The 26,492-nt window shown below is 41.4% G+C and overlaps 1 protein-coding gene across 1 annotated transcript in view; it reads left to right on the top strand.

Moving 5' to 3' along the window:
- LOC140732659 (dynein axonemal heavy chain 8-like) overlaps window positions 1–26,492 on the top strand; it is a 704,719-nt gene that overhangs the window by 640,542 nt on the left and 37,685 nt on the right. The window contains exons 80-82 of the mRNA XM_073055352.1: window positions 9,462–9,664; window positions 12,084–12,157; window positions 23,162–23,314. Of these exons, the coding sequence (XP_072911453.1) occupies window positions 9,462–9,664; window positions 12,084–12,157; window positions 23,162–23,314 (430 nt within the window). The remainder of the gene's footprint in view (window positions 1–9,461; window positions 9,665–12,083; window positions 12,158–23,161; window positions 23,315–26,492) is intronic.

Raw genomic sequence — 26,492 nt, 5'->3', positions numbered from 1 at the left:
CATGAACAAGCAAGGAATAAAGTGATATGGACCTTGTGTACGTAGATGGGATCATTTAGATTAGCATGGTTGGCACCAATATTCTGGACTGATGGGTCTTATCCAGTGTTATCCTGTTCTATGTAAAATTGAAGGAATTAATGAGGAATGTAGACCAAGTCTTTTTCCTGCAATAGAAATGTCAAATCCTGGAAGGTGTAGTTACATTGTGAGAGGGAGAGAGTTTAAAATAAATTGATGTTGCAAATATTTTACACACAGAGTAGTAGGATTTCAGGGGTGGTGGTGGGAGGAGGTATGATAGCAATGTTTAAGAGGCACTTAGGTAGACACATCAAGACAATAAGACATTGGAGCAGAATTAGGCCATTTGGCCCATCGAGTCTGCTCTGCCATTCAATCATGGCTGATCCTTTCTTTTACCCTCCTCAGCCCCACTCCCCAGCAGTCTCCCCATAACCATTGATGCCAGTCCAATCAAGAACCTATCAAGCTCTGCCTTAAATACACCCAATGACCTGGTCTCCACAGCTGCCTATGGTAATAAATTCCACAAATTCCCCACCCTCCGGCTAAAGAATTTCTCCACATCTGTTTTAAATGGATGTCCCTCTACCCTGAGGCTGTGCCCTGTTGTCCTAGACTCCCCCACAATGGGAAATATCTTTTCCACATCTACCATGTCTAGGCCTTTCAACATTCAGAAGGTTTCAATGAGATTCCCCCTTGTCCTTCTAAGCTACAGCAAATACAGCCCAGAGTTATCAAACGTTCCTCATATGATAACCCTTTCATTCCTGGAATGATCCTTGTGAACCTCCACTGAACCCTCTCCAATTCCAGCATATCTTTTCTTAGATGAGGAGCCCAAAACTATTCACAGAGCTCAAGATGAGGCCTCACCAGTACCTTATAAAGCCTCAGCATTATATCCCTGCTCTTGTATTCCAATGCCTCTTGAAATGAATGCTAACATTGCATTTGCCTTCCTCACCACTGACTTTACCGGCAAGTTAACCTTTAGATTGTTCTGCACGAGGACTCCCAAGTCCCTTTGCAGCTCAAATTTTTGGATTTTCTCCACATTTAGAAAACTCTGCACATTTAATTCTACTACCAAAGTGCATGATGATGCATTTTCCGACATTGTATTTCATTTGCTACTTTCTTGCTTATTCTCTTAATCTGTCTAAATCCTTCTGCAGCCTTCCTGTTTCCTCAACACTACCTGCCCCTCCAACAATCTTCATATCATCTGCAAACTTGGCAACTATTCCATCATTTATATCTAAATCATTTGATATTGTTACGTACCCCGTAACTGGGTCACTTACCAGCAAAGATAGAGAGGTCCGTTGAAGTCTGATGGTACTATTTTTAACAGTATTTATTGATAAAAATACACAAAAATAATATCAATGCAACCATACAGATAATATACATCATCAATACTAAATCTAAAAGCGTGGGTATAATAATAATCAATAAGAAATAACTCTATCGTTGTCTAGGGGATAATGTATTGTCCGATGGAAATATAAAAGTCACTCAAGTTCATTCAAGCTGCAGGCTGCAGCCTTTGGTTGGAGTCAAGAGAGAGAGTTTAAAACTTGCCCATTCCTTTTATGATGTCAATCCTTCGAGAGTCGTTGGGGCTGATTTCTCCTTTGTTTTAGCTAAAGCCGTTCTTCCGTGGTAAGGCCCACCAATTCCGAGGCAAATGGAAAAGGACGCATGTGGGCTTTCCACCGGCTTTCGCTATTACGCTGTTACAGGATTTCTAGCGTTTCTTCTGGTGCGTCTAAAGGGGCTGTTCCCCAGACCCTCTTTTATCCTGACTCACGGGGTCTCAGATGTCAATCAGGTTGGGGAGGATGCCATCCCCCCAACAAGCCCATGTTGCTCATTCCTTGAGGGCATCGATGAATAGCACAGCGCTCAATACACAATTCCGTCTCCAAGAGACAATGGCCGGTTCCTGTGGCTTTGAAATCGCTGAGGGCCAGGATATTCCAAACCCCCTGTGGATTCTGTGTCTCTCTCTCATTTCCTGGCTCTCCTGACCTGAATTAATAGCGATCTTGCGATTCTCAAAAAGGAGGGGCTACTTTCTACCCTTCGGCCCCTCAGAGTTGGGGCGCAGGCGTAACACCCCCTTTCTTCAACGCATTTTTTGCCATCGGAAAAAAACGAAGTAATACAGAGTCTTACAGGATTTTAGAATCTAACACAATACAAAAGTTTTTTTTTCCACTACAGAGTAATACCGTTATACATTCAATTCAGCATCTAGATAAACAGTCCGCAAGCACATTATCACTTCCTTTAATATGTTGTATCTTACTAAAGTCTTGTAGCATCAGACTTCAATTTTATAACCACCTATTTTTATTTCTTATTTCCTTCAGCAAACAAAAACTAAAGAGTTGTGATCTTAGCTTATGTGTATACTACAAAAGTTCATGCAAATACTAATCTTTATGTTACTTTCAAACTTAACAGTCAGGCTTCCATGGGGATTGTCTTTATTATTCACATGCTTTGTCGAAATCCCTTAAAACCGGCTTCTGCTATTTAAAAATGGCGTCCCCATTAACCCTCGCCTCTTTTCCAGTTAATTCCCACGTGGGGAGCTTGTGCACCCTGGCGAAATAGGCTTTCGTCCGCTCCTTTCATAGGAGTTATTTTATCAACAATGTGTTCCAGACTTAGACCATTTCCCGAATTTCCACCCAATTCTTTAATTTTACGCAAGTTGCTAGTTTTCTCTTCAGGACCCTTGAGGCTATTAGCTTTCAGTTTAAACTCTTTGTTCAAACAACATTTCAAATTCTGCCTTTTTACACCACACTCTGGAATAACAATAGCGTGTGGGGCCCCTTTACCGTCCAAGTCAACCTGTAATTGATTCACAGGCTTTGTGGTACCGAGCCATTGTCTCTGTAGCCTGGTTGCTGCTTCTGATATCAGTCCAGCCTTTAAATTTTCTTCATTCAATTTGGGAACTACACAGTCCCCTTTTCCTTCAATAATAATATTCACCCCACCACCTTTGATCTCCTCACTAACTTTTAACACACCTTCGAGCACAAACACCTGGGAACTCTCACTTCCCACTATTACCAAGGTTAACCCTTTCTTCACTGAACCAAGTCCATCTGACCCACAAGGACTGCATTCCTTTTCAACTGAATCAAATACCTCAGACTTTTTCTCAGCTCCATTACTAGGTTCAGTACCATGTGCATCCACATCTTGGACACACTCAAACGGGACATTTACCTCTTCCAGGCTTTCAATACCTGTACCCGGTCCAAATTCTAAATTCCCCTGATTCTCCCGGCTACTCTCTGGGCAACTCCCTTCCGGAGTAAACTCAACCCCGCGGGCTGAAGCAACCTCATCTGCCAACCCAGCAGACTTCTTCAAGGTAAGGGCACCCTTTTCATCTAGGACTGCCCTCATTTCATTATCGGGAACACCTTTAGAATTTTCCACTTCTTCAAACAGTTCTGCCAAACCAGACAGATCATCCATGTCCAACCCTGGACCTTTTAACAGCTTTATCTGTTTCTCATCTTTATTTCGTGCCTCTAGAACTTTTCTCCTCGCTAAGGGCAGGTCTACCTCCTCTCCCTTATTCTCTTTCACTTTACTACTCTTAGTTTTACCATCCTCTAAACCCTCGTGGTACAGGGTCGGTAAAAACGTCTCGGCCAAATCGATACTGGCCGGATTTAAACTGCTCTCGTTCTCAGCTGCCTTTCTCGACATGCTGCGAGTGATCACGCATGTGGGATAGATCTTGGAATCTAGGGGCGGGGCCTCCACCGGCTGTCTCGTCAGCTTCATTGCTGACCAAACCTTACCACCGGCTAAATCATTACCCAGAAGGATGTCCGCGTCAGTTCTCGGGAATTCTGATCGCACCCCCATTTCAACTGGTCCAGAGACTAGCTCACAATTCATAATGATCCTATGCAAGGGCACCGTTTCCGTCTCTTTTCCTATTCCTTTCACAGCTACCATTCCCGTCTTGCGACCAAAATCCAGTACCTTACTGCTAATCAATGACAGTTCAGCCCCCGCGTCTCTCCAGATTCGCACGGGAACTGGTGGGTCTCCCTCTCTCACAGACATGGTTCTGTTTGACATACAAGTCTCAGACCCTTCTCGTACCCTGTCTACCCGGGGCTCTCTTGTCGATTTACTGATTACCACGGCACATCCTATAGGGACTGCTGCTTTCCCTTTTCCTGTCTCCTTCCTCGGAGCAAAGCACCTAGATGCAATATGTCCCCCCTTTCCACAATTAAAACCGGTCAAGCCCGGAAATCTCTGGCCGTCTTGCCTCTCCTCCCCAATCTTACCACTAGCTCCCGGCGGGACCTCTGCCTCAGCCGGCGGGCTTTCTCTATCGTTTCCACGGTCTCTCTGGTAACTTTTATTCGAGGAAAACTTTGTCTTGTAGGTTAGGGCATATTCATCTGCGAACCTAGCAAATTCGGAGATGGACTTATTCGGCTTCTCATTCAAATACATCCGGATATCCTCTGAAACACCATTTTTAAATTCCTCAATCAGAATTAACTCCCTGAGATGCCCAAAATCCTCTTCCACTATTTCTGCTGTACACCAACGATCCAAGAGCACACCCTTCTCATAGGCAAACTCGGTATATGTCTGATTCCACCCTTTCTTTAAATTTCTGAACTTTTGTCTATACGCTTCAGGTACCAATTCGTAAGTCCGGAGAATGGCCTCCTTTACTTCGGCATAATTCTCTGCTTCTCCCTCCTCCATGGACAACGCCGCATATGCTCGTTGTGCCTTCCCTTTTAACACACTTTGTAACAACGCCACCCACTGCTCTTTGGGCCACTTCTGATTCACTGCCACCTTCTCAAAAAGCAAGAAATAACTAAAAAACATCCGTCTCCTCGAACGGAGGTACTAACCTCAACTCCCGATTAACATTAAACCGCTCCTCTCGGTCTGACCCTTGAACTCTTTGCTCTTGCCTTAACTTCTCCATATCCAAGTCATGTTGCCTCTGTTTCTCTTTCTCAGCTGCTTCCAGCTGTTTTACCTGAATTTCATGCTCTCTTTGCTTCTCAGCTCCGTCCTGCTCCCGTTTCACCTCTAACTCCTTTAGCTGGAGCACATGCTCCCTTTCTTTCTCAGCTGCTTCCAGCTGCTTTAACTTAATTTCATGTTCCAACCTTAATTTCTCCAACTCTAACTGAGCCGTCCCACTAGCTGGTACCTTTTCAGGGATATTTTCCAATACCTCAGCTGCAAACACATTCTTCTCAATGTAATACTGAGTTATGGCCCTTCGCACCTCTCGCTTTTTCATTGACAACCTCACCTCTGCGGGGTTTAGCCCCTTCGCCATATTTATCAAGTCTGATTTGGTGGCCGCCTCTAGCGCCTCCAGAGTCGGGTTTTCTATAAATTCACCCACGTCCATCTTTGCTGGTTTCCTGTCTGGCTACCCGCGTAACCAGATCCAAGTTTGGACTTACAAGCCCGATTCACTGGCCTCCCAATTTGGTGTCAAATCCCGAGACGAGAACCCCAATTGTTACGTACCCTGTAACTGGGTCACTTACCAGCAAAGATAGAGAGGTCCGTTGAAGTCTGATGGTACTATTTTTAACAGTATTTATTGATAAAAATACACAAAAATAATATCAATGCAACCATACAGATAATATATGTCGTCAATACTAAATCTAAAAGCGCGGGTATAATAATAATCAATAAGAAATAACTCTATCGTTGTCTAGGGGATAATGTATTGTCCGATGGAAATATAAAAGTCACTCAAGTTCATTCAAGCTGCAGGCTGCAGCCTTTGGTTGGAGTCAAGAGAGAGAGTTTAAAACTTGCCCATTCCTTTTATGATGTCAATCCTTCGAGAGTCGTTGGGGCTGATTTCTCCTTTGTTTTAGCTAAAGCCGTTCTTCCGTGGTAAAGGCCCACCAATTCCGAGGCAAATGGAAAAGGATGCACGTGGGCTTTCCACCGGCTTTCGCTATTACGCTGTTACAGGATTTCTAGCATTTCTTCTGGTGCGTCTAAAGGGGCTGTTCCCCAGACCCTCTTTTATCCTGACTCACGGGGTCTCAGATGTCAATCAGGTTGGGGAGGATGCCATCCCCCACCAACCAGCCCACGTTGCTCATTCCTTGAGGGCATCGATGAATAGCACAGCGTTCAATACACAATTCTGTCTCCAAGAGACAATGGCCGGTTCCCGTGGCTTTGAAATCGCTGAGGGCCAGGATATTCCAAACACCCTGTGGATTCTGCGTCTCTCTCTCATTTCCTGGGTCTCCTGACCTGAATTAATAGTGATCTTGCGATTCTCAAAAAGGAGGGGGCTACTTTCTACCCTTCCCTTCGGCCCCTCAGAGTTGGGGCGCAGGCGTAACAATATACAGCATAAAAAGAAGCGGTCAGAACACCGACCCCTGTGGAACACCACTAGTCACTGGCAGCCAACCAGAAAAGGATCCTTTTATTCCCACTTGCTGCCTCCTACCAATCAGCCAATGCTCTAACCATGCCAGTAACTTTCCTATAATACCATGGGCTCTTAACTTGGTAAGCAGCCTCATGTGTGGTACCTTGTCAAAGGCCTTTTGAAATTCCAAATATACAACATCCACTACTTCCCCTTTATCTATCCTACTTTTAATCTCCTCAAAGAATTCCAACAGGTTCGTCAGGCAGGATTTTCCCTTAAGGAAACCATGCTGACTTGGTCCTATCTTGTCCTGTGCAACCAAGTGTTTAATAACCTCATCCTTAACAATTGACTCCAAAGCCTTTCCAACCACTGAAACCAGCCTAACTGGTCTATGGTTTCCTTTCTGCTGCCTCCCTCCTTTCTTAGACAGGGAATGGAAGGATATACATATATATAAAATATGGAGGCAACTTGTAAATTTACAATGGCATCTTGTTCAGCACTGATATTGTGGACTGAAGGGCCTGGACTGTTCTATGTCCTGTGCTGTGCATCTGTAGTCATCTGACTGGAAACATAAGCCCGGGAGTAGTGTCAATTTTGAGTTGCACTGGATTCACACCACTTCTCCAATGTATTGGTTCCATAAGAAGCCCTGTAAGAGGTTAAGTATGTACTCCTTTACATTTCTAGAATGCTGTTAACCAAGTCAATCAGTGTATCCCAGAGACTTTTCCATATATGCTCCATTATTTTAGTCTTCATCTGAGAGCTCTGGGGAAGAACTGATATGCCACCTCTCCCCCTAGGGAGCATCACTATACTTTTCCTATCCCCCAGGTCATCCTGCAACTTTCTTGTATCAGGTGATTCTCCATATGAGACACTTGAATCCTTTCTAGGCTAATTAACCTTTTCAATGTCAATATCTGAATTGGTGCTTAATGATGATGATAATGCCATATATGTGGATTAAAAACAAAACTGTTGAAAGCACCGTCAAGATGAGGCCACACACAGGTTGATGGAGCAATACCTTATCTCCCGCCTAGGTAGCCTCCTACTTGCCGGCATGAACATTCAACTCACAGACCTCCGTTGATACCCCTGCCCCCCTTACCCCATCCCTATCTATAATTTTAGTCTGGTTCTCTTTCTCTCTCTTTTTCCCCTCTCACTATAATCTCCCCCAAGCCCTACCTTTCTTTCTTTTTTATTTCCTATAATTCTCCACCTTCCCCCTAGCCCATTTCCCTTCAGCCTATCACTTCCTAGCTGTCTACTTCATCCTTCCCCCCACTTCTTATCCCCCCTTGACCATCCCATGTTACTTCACTCCTGATGAAGAGTTTCGGCCCGAAACGTCGTCACTACCTCCTCGCATAGATGCTGTCCAGCCTGCTGAGCTCTGCCAGCATTTTGTTGTTTTATTTGTTGAAAGCACTTACCAGGTTAGGCAGCATCAATGGAAAGAGTAACAAAGTTAATGTTCCAGCTTTAAAATTCTTTCTTTGGATCTCTTTCCGCAGGTGCTATCTCTCCAGTTCAGTGCTTTGAGTATGTCCTTGTATTTTATTTCAGTTTTCCATAGCTGTAGGTCTTTGATATAATTTTCTGTGAAATGATGCTTTGCATAGAACAAGCTATAATCATCCATGTCTCTGAAAAGGTAAAGACAAAAGAAATAAAACAATAAACAGGCCCTTTGGCTCACAATGTTATGCTGAACTAATTAAAGTAGTAATTTAATCCTTAGCTAACTAATTGCTTCTGCCAACACAATGTCCATATCCTTTCATTCTCTGAATATTCATGTGCCTACCTAGGAGCCTCTTGAATGTCTCAATCATATTTGCCTCCTCCACCATCACCCAAGCAGCACATTCTAGGCACCCAGCAATCATTGTGTGAAAAAAGAACTTGTCCCGCATGTTGCCTTTGAAGTTGGCCCTTCTCACCTTTAAGTTCATGCTTTCTAGTATTAGACATTTTGACCCTTGGGAAAAGATAATGGCTGTCTACTTTATCTATGCCCCTCATATTCTTGTAAACTTCAATCAGATCTCCCCTCAGACTCTGATGCTCCAGAAAAATACACCTCAAGTATGATTGGTTAGTGGTTGCTGCTCTAAAACGCATAACAACCAACAGGTCATTCATTGTAGAGACAAGGAGGTGTTATATATTAAATCAATTTTCAATCTTGATTTACAAAAAGCTCCAGCAGTTTTGAAATTCAAGGGCACATGGATACCGTGGTGGAATGGGACTTAGTGCAAAGAAGTGTGGGAATAACAAGGAGAGACAAATAAATAATATAGTTCTAAATGGGTGCATGAACAGCGTTACTTACGAGTATATGTGTAAACATTTGTGAAGCTACCAATGCAGTCTGCAGAATTGGGCAATAAAGCATATGAGATCCTGGGCTTATATGTAAAAGTAAATCATATGAAAGCAAGGAGATTTTGTTGAATCTTTATAAAACTTATTAGAGATCAGTACTCATCCATTTCTTGTAGTTTCACTATATAAAAAATATAAACAATCTGAGAAGGTGTGGATAAAGTTTACTAGATGGGTTCCAGTGACAACTGATAATTTGTAAGAACCCAGTGGAGAATTCTGGAGAAGTTGTCATTTTTGAGTAGAGAAGCTTGAAAGAAGATTTTTATGGATGTGTATAAAATTATAACTGTTTTGTTTAGGGTAAATGTTTCTATTATTAATGTGCCATGTACTGGAGACAAAAAGTAATTAGATAAATCTTCAGGATCAGTGAGCAAAACTTTTTTAGTCAACAAGTAATTATGATCTAGAATGCACTCCCTGATGGAGGTCAAATGATAAAGATTTGTCATTTTCAAAAGGGAAATGGATAAATATTTGAAGGTAACAATATTGCAAGGACGTGAGAAGGATATAAATTAATTGGATTAATCTACAAAGAACCAAAATAGACTGAATGATTTTTATTTTTCAGATCATGGTGTCCTGATCGAACACTTTCACAAGCTCGAAAGTTTATTTCTGACTCAATGGGAGAAAAATATGCCGAGCCAGTGATTTTAAACTTGGAGACAACCTGGGAAGAAAGTGATGTGCGAACTCCTCTGATCTGCTTCCTGTCCATGGGATCAGATCCTAGCAATCAGATTGAAGGACTGGCGAAGAGGCTTGAAATTGGTAAGGATGTTGTCTAAGTAATAACTGCAACACCCTGCAATGTGAAGAGGCAATTTATGCTTTCAGCTTCTGGATATGACCAAGCTGTGCAGAATCACACCATTATCCATGAAACATTGAGAGCAACACTAACATCCATGATTGTGTTACTACACCACTGCGACAAAGTAAAAATAATTTTTATACATTTATATGTATTGGGAATTTGCGATGGGATGTTGCACCAACTCACCACATGCTTATAAAGTTGGTTTTGATCATTAATAATGTTGCCACAGAATGGAGCCCTCTATTTCTATATAATAATTTCTGTATTCAAAGTGTTGTAGATTAGGATATTAAAAACAACAATCTTTCGAAACCATTACAGCCTAGCTCTTGAAGGTTCCTACATAATGTTATTGGGCAGTAAGATCCACTTCAATATTACAAGAAACAATTAGATAGTGAGCTAATGGAACTAAGGACAGACAAAGCAGACAAGTTTCCTGGACTCAGTGATCTGCATTTTAAGCATCCGAAAAGAAATGGCTTTATTAATAGTGAATGCAAAATAACACAATAAACAGGAGCAACAGGCCATTCTGACCCTCTAGTTACTCCATCATACTGCGAGGTTATAGCTGCTGATTACACTACATTTGCACGCTATTCCCATATTGCCTGATTCCTCTAACATCTAGAAACTTGTTGTAAATGAAACCATTAATGAAGTTTCAATGTCTTCTGGGGTAGAGAATTCCAAAGATTTTCTACTCTTTGGATGAAGAAATTTCTCCTCTGTTATTTCCATTACCATCTGTTTCAATGTTCTGATATGTAGATCATTGGATCCTTGCGATTTTTTTCAGTTTCCAGGCTCAGTAACGTCTTCAGTAGTATTTCTTTACCAGTATTAACTTTTTTAATTTCCTCATCTGCTCTGGATCCTTGGTTCTCCAGTATTTCTGGAAGGCTTTTTGTCTCCTACTGTGAAGACAAACACATTTTTTGATTAATTCCTCTCCATTATAAGTTCTCTCATCATTGCCTGTATTTGATTTACTCTTGCTAATCTTTTCTGTTTTACATATCTCTGACAGTCTGCTTTAATATTTCTGGCTAATTTACTCTGATACTCTATATTTTCTCTCTCTATTGATCCTACTTCATTGAAAAATAAAACATTTCCAATCCTGAGCCTTGCAGCATTTTCCTGTTGTTTGTGGCACTGGGAGCAACCAAAGATTTATACTTCGAAAACCTGCTTCTCTATCCTTGGTGATCTGAGAGGAGTTCTTTATAAATGCACAGTAAGATTTGTGTCCAAACAAATGGCTGAGGCAGAGACTCTCATAATATTTTAAAAGCATTTGGACAAACGTTTGAATTGCCAAGGCGTAGAAGGCTTTGGACCTAATGCAAGTACTTAGTTAGTTAGATGCAATGGGTGACATATTCGTGGTGGGCCAGATGGCCTGTTTTTATGCTGTATGACTCCATGATTTTACACACATTCCTGGCTCCTTAAAATGTACTTGTACAACCACATCTTTCACTCTACCTCTGCCACTGATACCAGAGTAGATCACAACTTGTAATTCTTCAGCTTCCCCCTTCAAGATGCTGCACAATCAATAAGTTACATCCCTGAAATAAAAACAGTACTAGGATGGAACCATCGAACAAGTCAGGCAGCACCTATGGGAAGTGAGACAGAGTTATTTTTTAAATCAAAAGGTCTGTCATAATTGACAAATAAATGAAAATAATGTAAAGTTAATTTGCAGAGAAATTAGTGGGAGGGATGTTTAGGATAGATGGAACACATGAGATAGGTCAGGGAGCTAACTGGGGAGTTAGAGGGTGGTTATGCTTCTTTGTGTTGTAATGTGTTGCTAATAGGAGAGCTATGCAGCACACCAAGCAGGTTCAATAGGGACAGTAAAGTCACTGCTGGTTGACGCACAGAAGTGGCCAGTACTAACACAGACAGAAGGAGCAAGTTACTTAAAGTTGGAGAACTTCAGAAAGTGTTTGGAAGGTTGGAACACATCCAAACAGAAGATGGGGTACTGATTATTCCCAACAGTCATTGTTTTTATTTCAGATTTTGAGCATCTATTACTCGTATTTTTTAAAAAAACAATATACCATAATCTTACTGGATTGTGAAATTATTTTCAATGAAGTGAAAGCATAAATATTGTATACAAGGAGTAGATAATTAAATCAGCATGCGTTAATCACCCGTTACAATCGGCCAAACCTATTTCCTAGTGTTATTTTCTCTGCTAGGATTCATGTTCTGGACATGGTAACTTAAGGAACATGACATCCAAAACATAAATATATAAGTAAATATACTTTTAAAAAGCTACAGTTAATCCAGAATTATTTAGATATCTTCGTAGAGGATAACTGATGGCTTTTGTTTCAGATTGTCGGGCAATATCCATGGGTCAGGGACAAGAAGTTCATGCCAGAAAGCTGGTGGCAATGTCCATGCAACAGGTCAGTAAAAATATTTGAAAATTGTTTCATAAAAGATAAATTTAATTTTATCTTAGCATTTTTTTCCATTTCCAGTATTCTAACAATTACAATGAACTCAAAATGTTGCAGTATAGCAAGTTAGTATGCAGGTATTTCAGTTAATTAGGATGGCCAATGGAGTGCTGGCCTTTATTGCAAGTGTTGTGGGATATAACAGTAGTGAGGTTTTGATGCAACTTTACAGGGCAATGATAAGACCTACAAACAGAATTTATCTCTCTAAGGAAGAAGAGGTTTTCATTGGAGGCAATGCAGAGTAGTTTCACTGTTGACTTGTGGGATAAAATGGTTCTCATTCATTGAACAAGTTAGGCCTTTATACACTGGAGCTTAAGAAAATGCAAATGATCTTATTGAATCCTATAAGATTCTGAGGGGTTGACTGGTGGCTGCTTAGATGATGTTTCCCTGATCAGAGTATCTTAAACTGGAGAGCATAGTTTCAGAACAAGCTGTTGCCCATTTAAGATGGAGGTGAAGTGAAAATGCTTCTCTCAAGCTTAGGAGTTCTCTTGCCCAGAGAGCTATGGAGGCATTGAATATATTCTATACTGAGACATTTAAACCACAAGTTATAAAGTATGTGGTGGAAGCATGAGGGGCTAATCAGTCTACTCCTACTCCTGTTTCTTAAACCCTTATGTTAAAGTAATGGGCATCCCTCCAATGAAATATTCATTCTTGTGGCTTGGCTTCATTATCAGATTTGAGTGGAAAGGGAAGATTGCTTTTGTGCCTTACAGGGGTAGGATTCAGAAAACAGTAGGTGCATTACACACAAACTGCTGGAGGAACTCAGCAGGTCAGGCAGCACCCATGGAAATGAATGAACAGTTGACGTTTCAGGCTGAGACCCTTCTTCAGGACTGGAAAAGGAAGGGGAAGTTGGCAGAATAAAAAGGTTGGGGGGAGGGTATCTAGAAAGTGATACATGAAGCTAGGTGGGTAGGAAAGATAAGGGGCTGGAGAGGAAGGAATCTGCTAGGAAAGGAAAGTGGACTGTAGGAGAAAGGGAAGGAGGAGGAGACCGGGGGAGGTGATCGACAGGTGAGAAGAAGTAAAAGACTGGAGTGGGGAATAGAAGAAGGGGAGGGGAATTGTCTTTACCAGAAGGAGAAATCGATATTCATGCCATCACGTTGGAGTCTACCCATACAGAATATAAGTTGTTGCTCCTCCACCCTGAGGGTGGCCTCATCCTCTCACAAGAGGAGGCCCTGGACTGACAGGTTGGAATGGGAATGGGAATTGAAATGTTTGGCCACTGGAAATTTCCGCTTTTGGTGGATGGAGCGGAGGTGCTCAATGAAGCAATCTCCTAATTTACAACGGGTTTCACCAATGTAAAGGAGGCCGCATCGGGAGCACCGTACACAATAGATGACCCCAGCAGATTCATAGGTAAAATGTTGCCTCACCTGGAAGGACTGTTTAGGGCCTTGAATAGAGGTGAGGAAGGAGGTGTATGACTGTGCAATTTGCATTCTAAAGGTGCATTATTCTGAATTTAGACTCTCAAAATCTATCCTCGGGTTAAGGACCAAAGATCTTTCAACTCATTACATGGGCGTCCAGTTGAAGAGGTTATTACTGTGCCGCAGCATCACTTGGAATACTTGTTTATCTTTCAGCCTCTAAAAGTCTAATTGCTTCCTGTCTCTCTGTCCTTTGCCACTGAATTCCTTGACTATATTTGTTTGCAGCTTGTTTTTAAAGCCAACAAGTCTGTTTTAACTCCAATGCTGCTTGTAGGTTTTCAGCCAAAAATAATATTTTAAAAATTGTACAAGAAAGGTAAGAAACATTGAAGACACAAAAGAGGCTGCTGATACTGGAAGCTGGGACAACACAATATGCTGGAAGAAATCAGCAGGTCAAGCAGCATTGGTGGGAGGAAACTGCCCTCCGATGCTGCTTAACCCACTTGAGTTCTTTCTGAAACAATGAAATAGCTATGGACAGGCAGATCTCGAAGAGAAACCTTGGGGATCCCTCCACCTGGTGTGGTTTGGTCTCCAGATGCTCAGATTAGCAACCTACTGAAGTTTTGCCTTAAACAACTCAAACTCTGTTTCTGATACTGTCCTTAAACCCACCCAAAGACAGATCCACATGCCAGCGATTTTTGTCGTGATAATTTTCTATAAACCTTTGTATATTTTGTAGTCAGCAGACAAAAATTATAGTGCTATCAATTACTGAAAGCCATTGCCATTGACATCAAACAGCCAGAATTCTGTAAAAGTGGGTATACGGAATATATTACAGATATATATTTAAGACAGCATAATTAGGCTATTCAGCTCATCAAGTCTGCTCCGCCATTTCATCATGGCTGAGATATTTGAGATATTACAGAATAATATCTAAATATATTTCATCATAAAATCGATGGTTCTTCTTCCAAATCTCATGTTTATTTGAATATGTAGTCTATAGATGCAAACAATCTTCTAATACCTCAGCCAGTGCATAGGCTAAAGGGACACCACAGTTCAATCTGATCTTGACTGATTTATGATCTTTGCCTTCATAACTTGCTCAATTGTATGCTGCTTGTGTTTTGTGTACAAGGTTGCCAAGGTTCTTCTGCACAACACTACACTTTTTCTCCATTCAGGTAATAGTCTACTTGCAAAAGCTCACTACCTCAGAACTTTCTTGCAATAAAATCTATCTGCCAAGTTTTTGTCCAGTCACTTAATTTCTTCACGTCCTGTTATGGAGTCCATAAATCATCAGCATGCCCTCCTATTTATTTTCATGTTATCTGCAAAGTTGGAAACTTAATGCTCTGCTCTTCCTTCAAGATATTAATATTTACAGTAAATAATTGAAGGCCAAGAACTGATTCTCAGGGTGCCTTGCGAGTTATGTCATTTCAGTCTGAAAAAGATCCATTTATTCAAACTTTGTCTTTTTTGTGATAGGCAGTCTTCAAACCATGTTAACATAAATCACGAGCTCTTTTCTTATGCACTGGCTTTTCGAAAAGCCTTCCAGAAATTCAAAGCTTTGCATCTGCAGATTTCCCTCTATTAACTTCACTAACTTTACCCATAAAGAATTCCAACAAATTTGGTTAGCATGATTTCCTTCCATAATACATGTTAACTTGGTTTGATTGCATGAAACTTTTCTTAACGATTGGCTATTTTTTTTCCTTGTTTGACTCCAGCATTTTCTCAACAACGAATGTTAAGCTAATTGGCTTAAAGTTTCCATTTTTATCTTCCTCCTTTCTTGAATAGGGCATCGCATTCATACTTTTCCATTCTGCTGGTACCCTTTTGGAATTCAGAGTTTGCAAAATTTAAACAGTCCGTCCATAAAAACAACTTCCTTTAAAAAGCTTGGATGCAGGCTTACAGGTCCTGACAATGTGGCTGCCTTTAGCCCCATTAGTTTTTACCAAAACTTTAAATCTTGTAGTATGGCTGTCAACTCCTAATTGAAATTTGTTTATCTGTTATCCTTGGGATATTTGCAAAGTATTTGTTTAAATTATATAACAACACACACAAAATGCTGGTGGAACACAGCAGGCCAGGCAGCATCTATAGGGAGAAACGCTGTCGACGTTTTGGGCTGAGACCCTTCGTCAGGACTAACCAAAAGGAAAGATAGTAAGAGATTTGAAAGTAGTGGGGGGAGGGGGAAATGCAAAATGATAGAGAAGATCAGAGGGGGTGGGATGAAGCTAAGAGCTGGAAAGGTGATTGGCAAAAGTGATACAGAACTGGAGAATGGAAAGGATCATGGGACGGGAGGCCTCAGGAGAAAGAAAGGGGGGGAACACCAGAGGGAGATGGAGAACAGGCAAACAACTAAATATGTCAGGGATGGGGTAAGAAGGGGAGGAGGGGCATTAACAGAAGTTAGAGAAGTCAATGTTCATGCCATCAGGTTGGAGGCTACCCAGCCAGTATATAAGGTGTTGTTCTTCCAACCTGAGTTTGGATTCATTTTGACAATAGAGGAGGCCATGGATAGACATATCAGAATGGGAATGGGACGTGGAATTAAAATGTGTGGCCACTGGGAGATCCTGCTTTTTCTGGCGGACTGAGCGTAGGTGTTCAGCGAAACGGTTTCCCAGTCTGCGTCGGGTCTCACCAATATATAAAAGGCCACACCGGGAGCACCAGACGCAGTATACCACACCAGCCGACTCACAGGTGAAGTGTCGCCTCACCTGGAAGGACTGTCTGGGGCCCTGAATGGTGGTGAGGGAGGAAGTGTAAGGGCAGGTGTAGCACTTGTTCCGCTTACAAGGATAAGTGCCAGGAGGGAGATTGGTGGGAAGGGATGGGGGGGACGAGTGGACAAGGGAGTCACGTAGGGAGCGATATTGACTTCTCTAACTTCCGTTAATGCCCCTCCTCCCCTTCTTACCCCATCCCTGACATATTTAGTTGTTTGCCTGTTCTCCATCTCCCTCTGATGCTCCCCCCTCCTTTCTTTCTCCTGAGGCCTCCCATTCCATGATCCTTTCCCTTCTCCAGCTCTGTATCACTTTCACCAATCACCTTTCCAGCTCATAGCTTCATCCCACCCCCTCCGGTCTTCTCCTATCATTTCGCATTTCCCCCTCCCCCCACTACTTTCAAATCTCTTACTATCTTTCCTTTCAGTTAGTCCTGACGAAGGGTCTCGCCCCGAAACGTCGACAGCGTTTCTCCCTATAGATGCTGCCTGGCCTGCTGTGTTCCACCAGCATTTTGTGTATGTTGTTGTTTGAATTTCCAGCATCTGCAGATTTCCTCGTGTTTGCTGTTTAAATTATATATTTTGTTTAAATCATTGTTTCCTGGTCTCATTCTCCCAGGGTACTTTCTTCCTGTGTTTATATCCAATAACATCTTTAGTTTTGTTTGATGTTATTTACCATATTACTGCCATAATTAATTTTCTCTATTCTATTATCTTTTTAGCCTTCCATTGCTCGTTATAGGAAAAAAAAACCCATGTCCTTAATCTATTTTTAGCTTTTGCAATTCTGAACATTTTGGTTTTACAGTCAAAGAGTCATAGAATACTACAGCATATAAACAGTCACTTCGGCCTATCTAGTCCATTCCAAACTATTTATCTGCCTAGTCCCATTGACCTGCATCTGCAGCATAGCCCTCCATAACCCTCCCATCCATGTACTTATTTAAATTTTTCTTAAATGTTAAAATGTTTACATATCACCAACAGCTGATGTTAGTAACACACACAAAATGCTGGAGGAACTCAGCAAGCCAGGTAGCACCTATGGAAAAAAGTACAGTCAATGCTTCGGGCCGAAACCTTTTGGCAGGGAATGTCAAAGGGTTTCGGCCCAAAATGCCAACTGAACTTTTTTCCATAGATGCTGCCTGGCCTGCTGGGTTCCTCCAGCATTTTGTGTGTGTTGTTTGGATTTCCAGCACCTGCAGATTTTCTCTAGTTTAACAGCTGATGTTAAGCAGGAACTCAAGGTACTGAATGCTGTCATCAGCAAAGAAGAAACAGCTGCACTGAATCTTTCAAATCATCGTTGGCATTTCAATCAGGCTTGTTTGAAAAATCTGTACCCAGTTATCTTCAGCATATAACCTGCAGCACCAGGGGTCCCAACACACTCAACCACTGCAATACTATGATTAGGAAAGCCTACCATTCCATATCTAGACTGCATTTCAAGAAATCTGATCATGTGGCTGTCTTATAGTACAGAGAACTGGGTTTGCATAATCACAACAAGATAGATTGTGAGCTGTCCATCTTAGACTGCAGAACCATTCGTTTGGATGGAAGCTGTCCTTGAGCCTGGTGGTATATGTTTTCAAGCTTTTGATTCTTCTGTCCAGTGGGAGGGGTAAGAAGAGAAAATGTCTGGAGTGTGTAGGATTTTTGATGATGCTAGCTGCTTTACTGAGACAGCAAGAAATGTAGTCCATGAAGGGGCCAGTTTTTGGGATGTGCTGAACAAATATTTGCCACTGATTTACAAGAGACTTTTTCTTTAGCCTGTTTTTCCCAGTTTACTTTAGAAACTCTTCCTTAATACTTTTTTAATTGCTCCTACTTAAGCTGAAGACAGAAAACTGAGTTGTTCACCCTCTACCTAGTAGTAGTGATCACAAGATCCTGGAGGCTCCTTAATGCTATAGTAACATTAAATATAATGTAGCATTTCCCTATCTACATCTCCTTTTCTTGCAACAGTTTTCAAGATTAATGTGCTGAATTAATATATAAATATTAATTGCATGTTTGTGTTAATGTCTGCTATATATTAGATGTACCATATAGTTGTTACAGTAGCTTTAAGTTAAATGCACCTACACAATTCACTTAACTGACAAGAGAACATATTTTAATAGCATTATGAACAGCTATTGCTAGTCTGTGTTAGTTAAAGCCTTAAAGGATGTCTTAGTTAAGATTGATTTCAGCTTGAATATACAGTGCCTATAAAAAGTATTCACTCCCCCAAGGAAGTTTTCATGCTTTATTGTTTTACAACATTGAATCGAAGTAGTTTTAATTTGACTGTTTTGACACTGATCAACGGAGAAAGACTCCTTTGTGTCAAAATGAAAACAGATCTCTACAAAGTGATCTAAATTAATTACAAACATGAAACACAAAAAAATTATTGTATAAATATTCATCCCCCTTTAAAATGACTCACCAAATCATCACTAATGCAGCCAATTGGTTTTAGAAGTCACATAATTAGTTAAATAGCAATCTGTTTTTGCAGACCTGTGTGCAGTCAAGGTGCTCTAATTGACTGGAGTAAAATACACCTGTATCTGGGAAGTCTATTGCTGGTGAGTCAGTATCTTGGCAAAACTACACCTTGAAGACAAAAGAACACTCCAAGCAACTCCATGAAAAGATTATTAAAAAGCACAAGTCAGGAGATGGATACAAGAAATTTTTCAAGTCACTGAATATCCCTTGGAATACAGTTAAGTCAATCATCAAGGAATGGAAAGAATATGGCACAGCTGTAAATCAGCCTAGAGCAGGCTGTCCTCAAAAACTGAGTGACTGTGGAAGAAGGAGACTAGTGAGGGAGGCCACCAAAAGCCCTATTACAGCTCTGGAGGAGTTACGAGCTTCAGTGGCTGAGATGGAAGAGACTGCGCATACAATAACTGTTGTCTGGGTACTTCACCAGTCACAGCTTTATGGGAGAGTGGCAATGAGAAAGCTACTGTTGGAAAAAAAAACTCACATAAAATCTCGACTAGTGTTTGCCATAAGGCATGTAGCAGACTCTGAAGTCAGCTGGAAGAAGGTTCTATGGTCTGATGAAACCAAAATTGTGCTTTTTACCCATCAAAATGCTATGTTTGGCATAAGCCAAACACGGCGCATCATCAAAAACACACATTCCTAAAACAAAAATAAAATAAAAAAAGCACACCATTCTGTGAAACGCAGAGGTGGCTGCATCATGCTGTGGGGATGCTTCATTGGAAGACTTGTGAAGGAAGAGGGTAAAATAGATGCAGCCAAGTACAGGGAAATCCTGGAGGAAACCCTGAAGCAGTCTGCGACGGGAGAAGACAATCACTCCAAGCATAAAGCCAAAGCTGCACAGGAATGGCTTAAAAACAACAAAGTTAATGCCCTGGAGTGGCCAAGTCAGAGTCCAGACCTCAATCCAATTGAGAATTTGTGGTTGGACTTGAAAAAGCTGTTCACTCATGATCCCCATGCAATCTGACAGAGCTTCGGCAGTTTTGTAAAGAAGAATGGGGAAAAACTACAGTGTCCAGATGTGCAAAGCTGATAGAGACCTATTCACACAGACTCAAGGCTGTAATTTCTGCCAAAGGTGCATCGACTAAATACTGACTTGAAGGGGGTGAATGCTTAATCAAACAACTATTTTGTGTTTTATATTTGTTATTAATCTTGATCATTTTGTAGAGATTTGTTTTCACTTTGACACAAAAGAGTCTTTTTTGTTGATCAGTATAAAAAAACCCCAAATAAACCCAATGTTGTAAAACCATAAAACATGAAAACGTCAAGGGGGTGAATACATTTTATAGGCACTGTATATTTGACATAGGAGCTTAAAAGACACCCACAGATACTGTCCAGGAAGCTTACAACTCTAACCTAGCCATAATACAAACCCATCTAGTTAGGATTAGTGAGGAAGTCTGCAAATAATTCAGTAGGATATAGTCTGTTTGGAAATGTGGGCAAAGAAATGAGAGATGGAATTTAAACCAGACAAGTGTGAGGTGTTGCAATTTGGGAGATGGAATGTAAAAGGTAAGTATATAATAAATGGCAAGGCTGTCTCGTGTACTGATGTACAGAGGGATCTTCAGGTGTAACTTCCCTGAAAGTAGCAATATTTAGTTAGTATGGTAAAGAAAGTGTACGACAGTAAGAAGTTAGCGCCAATGAACAATGTGGCAAAGGGCAACATCCTACAGTTCCTGAAACTACTTTCACTTCTTTTCCGTCTTCTTTCTCCTTCATATTGTGTTCTGCTACTGTTGGAGCCTGTGGTGACGTGTTTTTGGGCTGATTGAGTGATCTGACGCTTTGGTATCTCTGAGGATGTTTGTTGAGATTTCTGGCAAAGCAGGAGGCGGCCCCAAAACCAAGAACCCACGATCAGCTCCGTTTCTCGCCGATTAAAGTATAGAGGAATATTAAAATCATCGAGGCGTGAGCAGAAGATGAATGGGTTACTTTGCCATCTGTGAGCCTCTGGCTTGCTGCTGCTGGAGGATGGTATCTGCATGTGACAGTCTCACTCTCCTTCTCACTCACAGCGCCCATAGGAAGGTCCCTGCATTCAAACGGTGTCTCTGTTCCTCTCGCTCAAGGCTGCCGGAAGGTTGGGTTGGAGTCCTGGGTCTTGGGCAAGGCTTAATCGACGTGGTTTGTAGATTGGACTCTGTAGTTCACGTTATGATGTGCTTCAAGTTTCTGGTCACTCCTGTTTCTGTTGCTACTGTCGTGATTTTTCGTGCCTTACAAATGACCAAGAGACGCAGAAGATTCTTCAAGAAGGGTTAAACTTTAATTTGCAAATCAAAGCTGAGACAGTCATTGAGCTAGTCGCTGATTGCCCACCAATCCTCGGACACAGCAGCTTTTATAGCAATCTCTAGTTGCATTTTACACATGCTGCACGTACATTGTTCATAGCAAATAATAAACTCAGAACCGAGCAATGTTCTAATCTACATTTCTTTAGTTCTTTAGCTACCTCTCATTAACACACCATTGTCTTCTACATTCCTAAGATTTCATTCTACTAAATTGAGTACATGCATAGCAAATAAGAAGCTCAGAACTACAAATAGCAAGCTCAGAACTGACTTCATAGTTTTGGTAAATTTATACTTTTATACTCCAATACTACTCCGGGTGATTTTGATCGGGGCGGCCTGCAGATAACAAACAACACAGAGCTAGATCAAAATAAACTGAGCAGAACTGAATATGCCCGGACTCTTTCGAATTTGTGTTTTATAATCTCCGTTTTTTGCTCTTTACATTTTTACTATTTGTGCAATTTTCTTTAGAACATGGCATGTTTGATGTTTTTCTTTGAACAGGTTCTAGGGTTTTCTTTGTTTCGTGGCTGTCTGTGGGAAGACAAATCTCAGGGTTGTATACTGCATATGTACTTTGATAATAAATGTACTTTGAATCTCTGAATCTTATTTGCCTTCATCAATCGGGAGTGTGTACAAAAATTGGCAAGTCACATTGCAGCTGTATAGTTTGATGGTTAGGAATATTGCTTGTCATTCTGTTCATGCAACAAAAGAAGGATGTGTTTGCTTTGCAGAGGGTACAAAAGAGGTTCACCAGGATATTCCCTGAATCAAAGTGTTAGGTTTAACGAGAAGTTGCACAAATTTGGATTGTTTTCTCATGAACTTCAGAGACTGAGGGAAGACTGATAGATATTTATAAAATTATCAAAGGATTACACAGAGAAGGTAGCTAGAGTCTTTTCCCTAGAGTGGAATGGTCGAATAATAGTGGGCATAGCTTTATGGTGAGAGTGGGAAAGTTTAAAGGTGATTTACAAGGTGTATTTTTTTTACACAGAGAGTGATAGGCGCCTGGAATATGCTGACAGGGGAGATTACAGAAGAAAGTACAACTGCGACATTTAAGAGGCACTTAGATTGGAACATGAATAAGCAGGGAATGGAGGGATATCGAGCATGTGCAGGCAGATGGTATTAGTTCAAGTTAAAATCATAGTTGGTACAGACATCACGGGCCAAAGGGCCATTTCATGTGCTGTGCTAATCTATGTTCTATTTTCTTCTTATGCTTCGGACTTTCAGGAATTGCATGTCTTTCTGGTTACTGGACTCTCTGACGGTGGTGTCTGAAAGGAAAATGCTGTCCAAGTTGCATGCCATCTTGGACAATGACTCCCATCCACTCCATAACTTACTGGTTGGGCACAGGAGTACATTCAGCCAGAGACTCATTCCACCGAGATGTAACACTGAGTGGCATAGGAAGTCATTCCTGCCTGTGGCCATCAAACTTTACAACTTCTCCTCGGAGTGTCAGACACCCTGAGCCAATAGACGGGTCCTGGACTTATTTTTTCCACTTGGCATGATTAACTTATTATTATTTAATTATCTATGGTTTTATATTGCTATATTTCTTCACTATTCTTGGTGGTGCGGCTGTAACGAAACCCAGTTTCCCTCGGGATCAATAAAGTATGTCTGTCTGTGCTATAACGCTGACCATAAAGCAACCATTTACTTACAAAATGAATATAACAAGAACACCACAACAGTTTTCCAGTCCTACATATTACAATGTATGTATATGTTTATTCTTACCAAAATGAAAATAGTGTTTATTAACAATCATAGGTGATATTATGGCTTCTGCTTGGGGAATTTGAAAACTGTAGGAACTTTGTGAGCCTGGATAAACTAACTCTTGTTTTTCACATTTCAGGGTGGATGGGTCTTACTGCAAAACTGCCACTTAGGTCTGGAGTTTATGGATGAGCTGTTGGAGACCCTCACAACAAGCGAGAATGTCAATGAATCTTTCCGAGTGTGGATCACCACTGAGCCACATCCGAAGTTTCCCATCACACTGCTACAGGTCAGTGTTTGTGCTGCACATTGGAAAATGAGTGATTTGCAACCATGCTTTCCTTATGGGCCTTTAGGTTAGAAGTGTTGCAGGAATTTGTCTTCTAAATTTTTGCTTCTCTTTGGGCTGGATTTCTTGACAGAAATCTTCAAAATCTTTGTGAAACTTGTTACCTAGAACTCCAATCATATCTTTTCCTGGATTGAGGAGATTGAGGCAAAGTCCTCCATTTTTAACTTCTGTTATCGAATGTTTTGCAGTTAGTTATTGCGCTCACATGGTTATACTTAAAAAGCCGACAGTGACCTGTCTCCTTCATCCATTGAACTTGAAGTGATTAGTTCATTTTCTAAGGAAGACTTGGCAAAGGCAGATTGGGAGAATCTGCTTGCAAGCAAGCCCACATCTGCACTGTCAGAAGCATCAGAGGAAAAATAAAGAGAGTTCAAGGCCAACTTGATCCTGCCAGGAATTCCCTTCCGGTCAAGATGGCATCTGCGTACATTGCTCCTTCAGTCAACGTCTTCTGGTTAGATCATGAAACCATATATTTCACTTCTTTTATGTCTCTTAAATTTGTTTTTCCATCTTGGGTGTGATTGTGGAACTGTTGAAGCCTCTGATTTGCTGTTTGAAAATCGTTTAGGTGTTCTATTGCTTTGCAGTCTCTCAGAGGATTCCGGGAGACAGGCAGCATGTGCGAACCTCATGGTGGGCAGGCTGCGGAACGGGGTGCAAGTGATGTTTGACTCCATTTCTCCAATTAAAGCTTCCACTATACACCAATTAAAGCAACGAGGGAGATTGAAACATCGAGGCGAATGCAGAAGTTTGGGGATTGTTGGGGTGTTCCATTGCTCTGCAGTCTCCGAGAGGATTCCGGGAGACAGAGGCAGTGTGCGCAAACCTCACGACGGGCAGGCTGCGGGATGGGGCGCAAGCCAATGTTTGAGTCCATTTCACCGATTAAAGCCTCTGCTGTGTGCTGATTAAAGTGGCAAGGGAGGCAAATGCAGAGGGTGAGCACCAGCTGCCTGACTTTTGATGGATCTGCTACCATAGAGGGGAGAGCCTGCCACTGTGCCTGGAGAATATTATGCAGGGCTTTTGCATTTTGAATATGGACTTGGACTATGGACTTTTTTTCAGTCTTATGTTTTTATACTCTGTGTTTCTCACCCGATCTTTCTCGTTCTTTTGCGCAGGGGGAGGGGTTTGGGGTTGATATGCCTGCTCCATTTCTGGTCATTCTTCTTGTGCAGAAAGGGGAGATTTGGGGGTTGATGATCACGCTGCCTTTCTTTGGCTTCTTGGTTTCATGGCTACCCAGAGGAGAAGAATTTCAGGGTTATATACTTTGATAATAAATGAACCTTTGAACCTGGAGTTGACAACTATAGGAATCCCTGTATGTGTAGGAATATTAAAGTTGAATAAAGAGGGAAAAATAAGTAACTAATAAATATAGGGAACTATTGATGGGCGTAAATATGAAAAGGCTGGGGAAATTAGGAGTAATCATGAGAAATCACCGACAGACGTGATTAAGGTAAATCTAAAGATGTTCTTTAAGTACATTAAAAGCAAAAGAATAACTAAGGAAAAGAGGCCTATTAGGTGCAACAGGGGCAATCTACATGGTGCCAGAAGGTAAGATCCTAAATAAGACAGATTATAAAGGAGTAAAATTAGACCATTTGGCCCATTGAGTTTGATCTGCCATTTAATCATGGCTGATTTCTTTTTCTCAACCTTATTCTGCCACCTTCTCTCCATAACTCATAATTCCCCTACAGTGTAGTAGTTAGTACAACGTTGTTACAACTCAGGGCATTGGAGTTTGAAGTTCAATTCCGATAGCATCTGCAAGGAGTCTGCATGTCCTCCCCATGGAATGTGTGGGTTTTCTCTGGGTATTCTGGTTTCTTCCCACAGTCCAAAGACCTACTGATTCATAGGTTAGATGGTCATTGTAAATTGTCCCGTGATTAGGCTAGGGTTGAATCAGGGATTGCTGAGACAGCCTCCAATCAAGAGTCTGTCAATCTCTGCTTTAAGTACACCCAATGACTTGGTCTCCATGATCCTCTGTGGCAATGAATTCCACAGATCTATAACTGTCTGGCTGAAGAAATTCTTCATCATCTCACTTGTGTATAAGATGATGAGAGGCATTGATCATGTGGATAGTTGGAGGCTTTTTCCCAGGGCTGAAATGGCTAACATGCGAGGGCACAGTTTTAAGGTCCTTGGAAGCAGGTACAGAGGAGATGTCAGGGGTAAGTTTTTTACGCAGAGGGTGGTGAGTGCATGGAATGGACTGCTGGCAACAGTGCTGGAGGCGGATACAATAGGGTCTTTTGAGAGGTTCCTGGATAGGTACCTGGAACTTAGAAAAATAGAGTGACCTTTTTGAAACTGCAACTTTTTATCTTTTTCTGGCCAGGGTTGTGAGGGAGTAGGTAGATAGGGTTCCTTCTCCCATCCTCTATGCCATGTGGAGGGAGCACTGCCAGAGAAAGAGAGCCAAGTAGGGCATTAAGGGTGAAGGGTCACTGTCTAAGCCATCCCCAAATAAGGGTCCTTCTGTCCTCCACAAGATTCATCCCATTCCACTTAGGTTTGTTGGGTGTCCTCCAACCCATGTTGTTGGGTGTAAAGTTTCAGGGTAATAGCTGTGCTCCTGGTGCAGCTAGTAGAGCAGTGGACTAACAGCTCTACTGACTTGAGTTCAACCCTGACCTTCAGTGATATTTGATTGGAGTTTGCATGTTGTTATATAGATAGATGGATAGATAGGTACTTTTTGATCCCAAAGGAAATTGCAGAGTCACTATAGCATTACAAGTGCACAGATATACAAATATAGAAAAGAAGTAAGAAAGAATAAAAAATAAGTTACCACAAACAGTCTAACAGGAGGGGCTCATCACTTCCCTGGCTATAGTTTGACTCATTATAGAGCCTAATGGCCGAGGGTAAGAATGACCTCATATAGCACTCTTTGAAGCACTGCAGTTGTCTTAGTCTATTACTAAAAGTGCTTCTCTGTTCAGCCAAGCTGGCATGCGGAGGGTGAGAAACATTGTCCAGAACTGCCAGGATTTTCCACAGGGTCCTTTGTCCTATCATGGCCTCCAATGTGTCCAGTTTGATTCCAATAACAGAGCCAGCCTTTCTAATCAGT

This window comes from Hemitrygon akajei, chromosome 9 (assembly GCF_048418815.1).
Source record: "Hemitrygon akajei chromosome 9, sHemAka1.3, whole genome shotgun sequence".
Taxonomy (NCBI): Eukaryota; Metazoa; Chordata; class Chondrichthyes; order Myliobatiformes; family Dasyatidae; genus Hemitrygon; species Hemitrygon akajei.
This window is presented reverse-complemented; position numbering and strand designations above follow the sequence as displayed.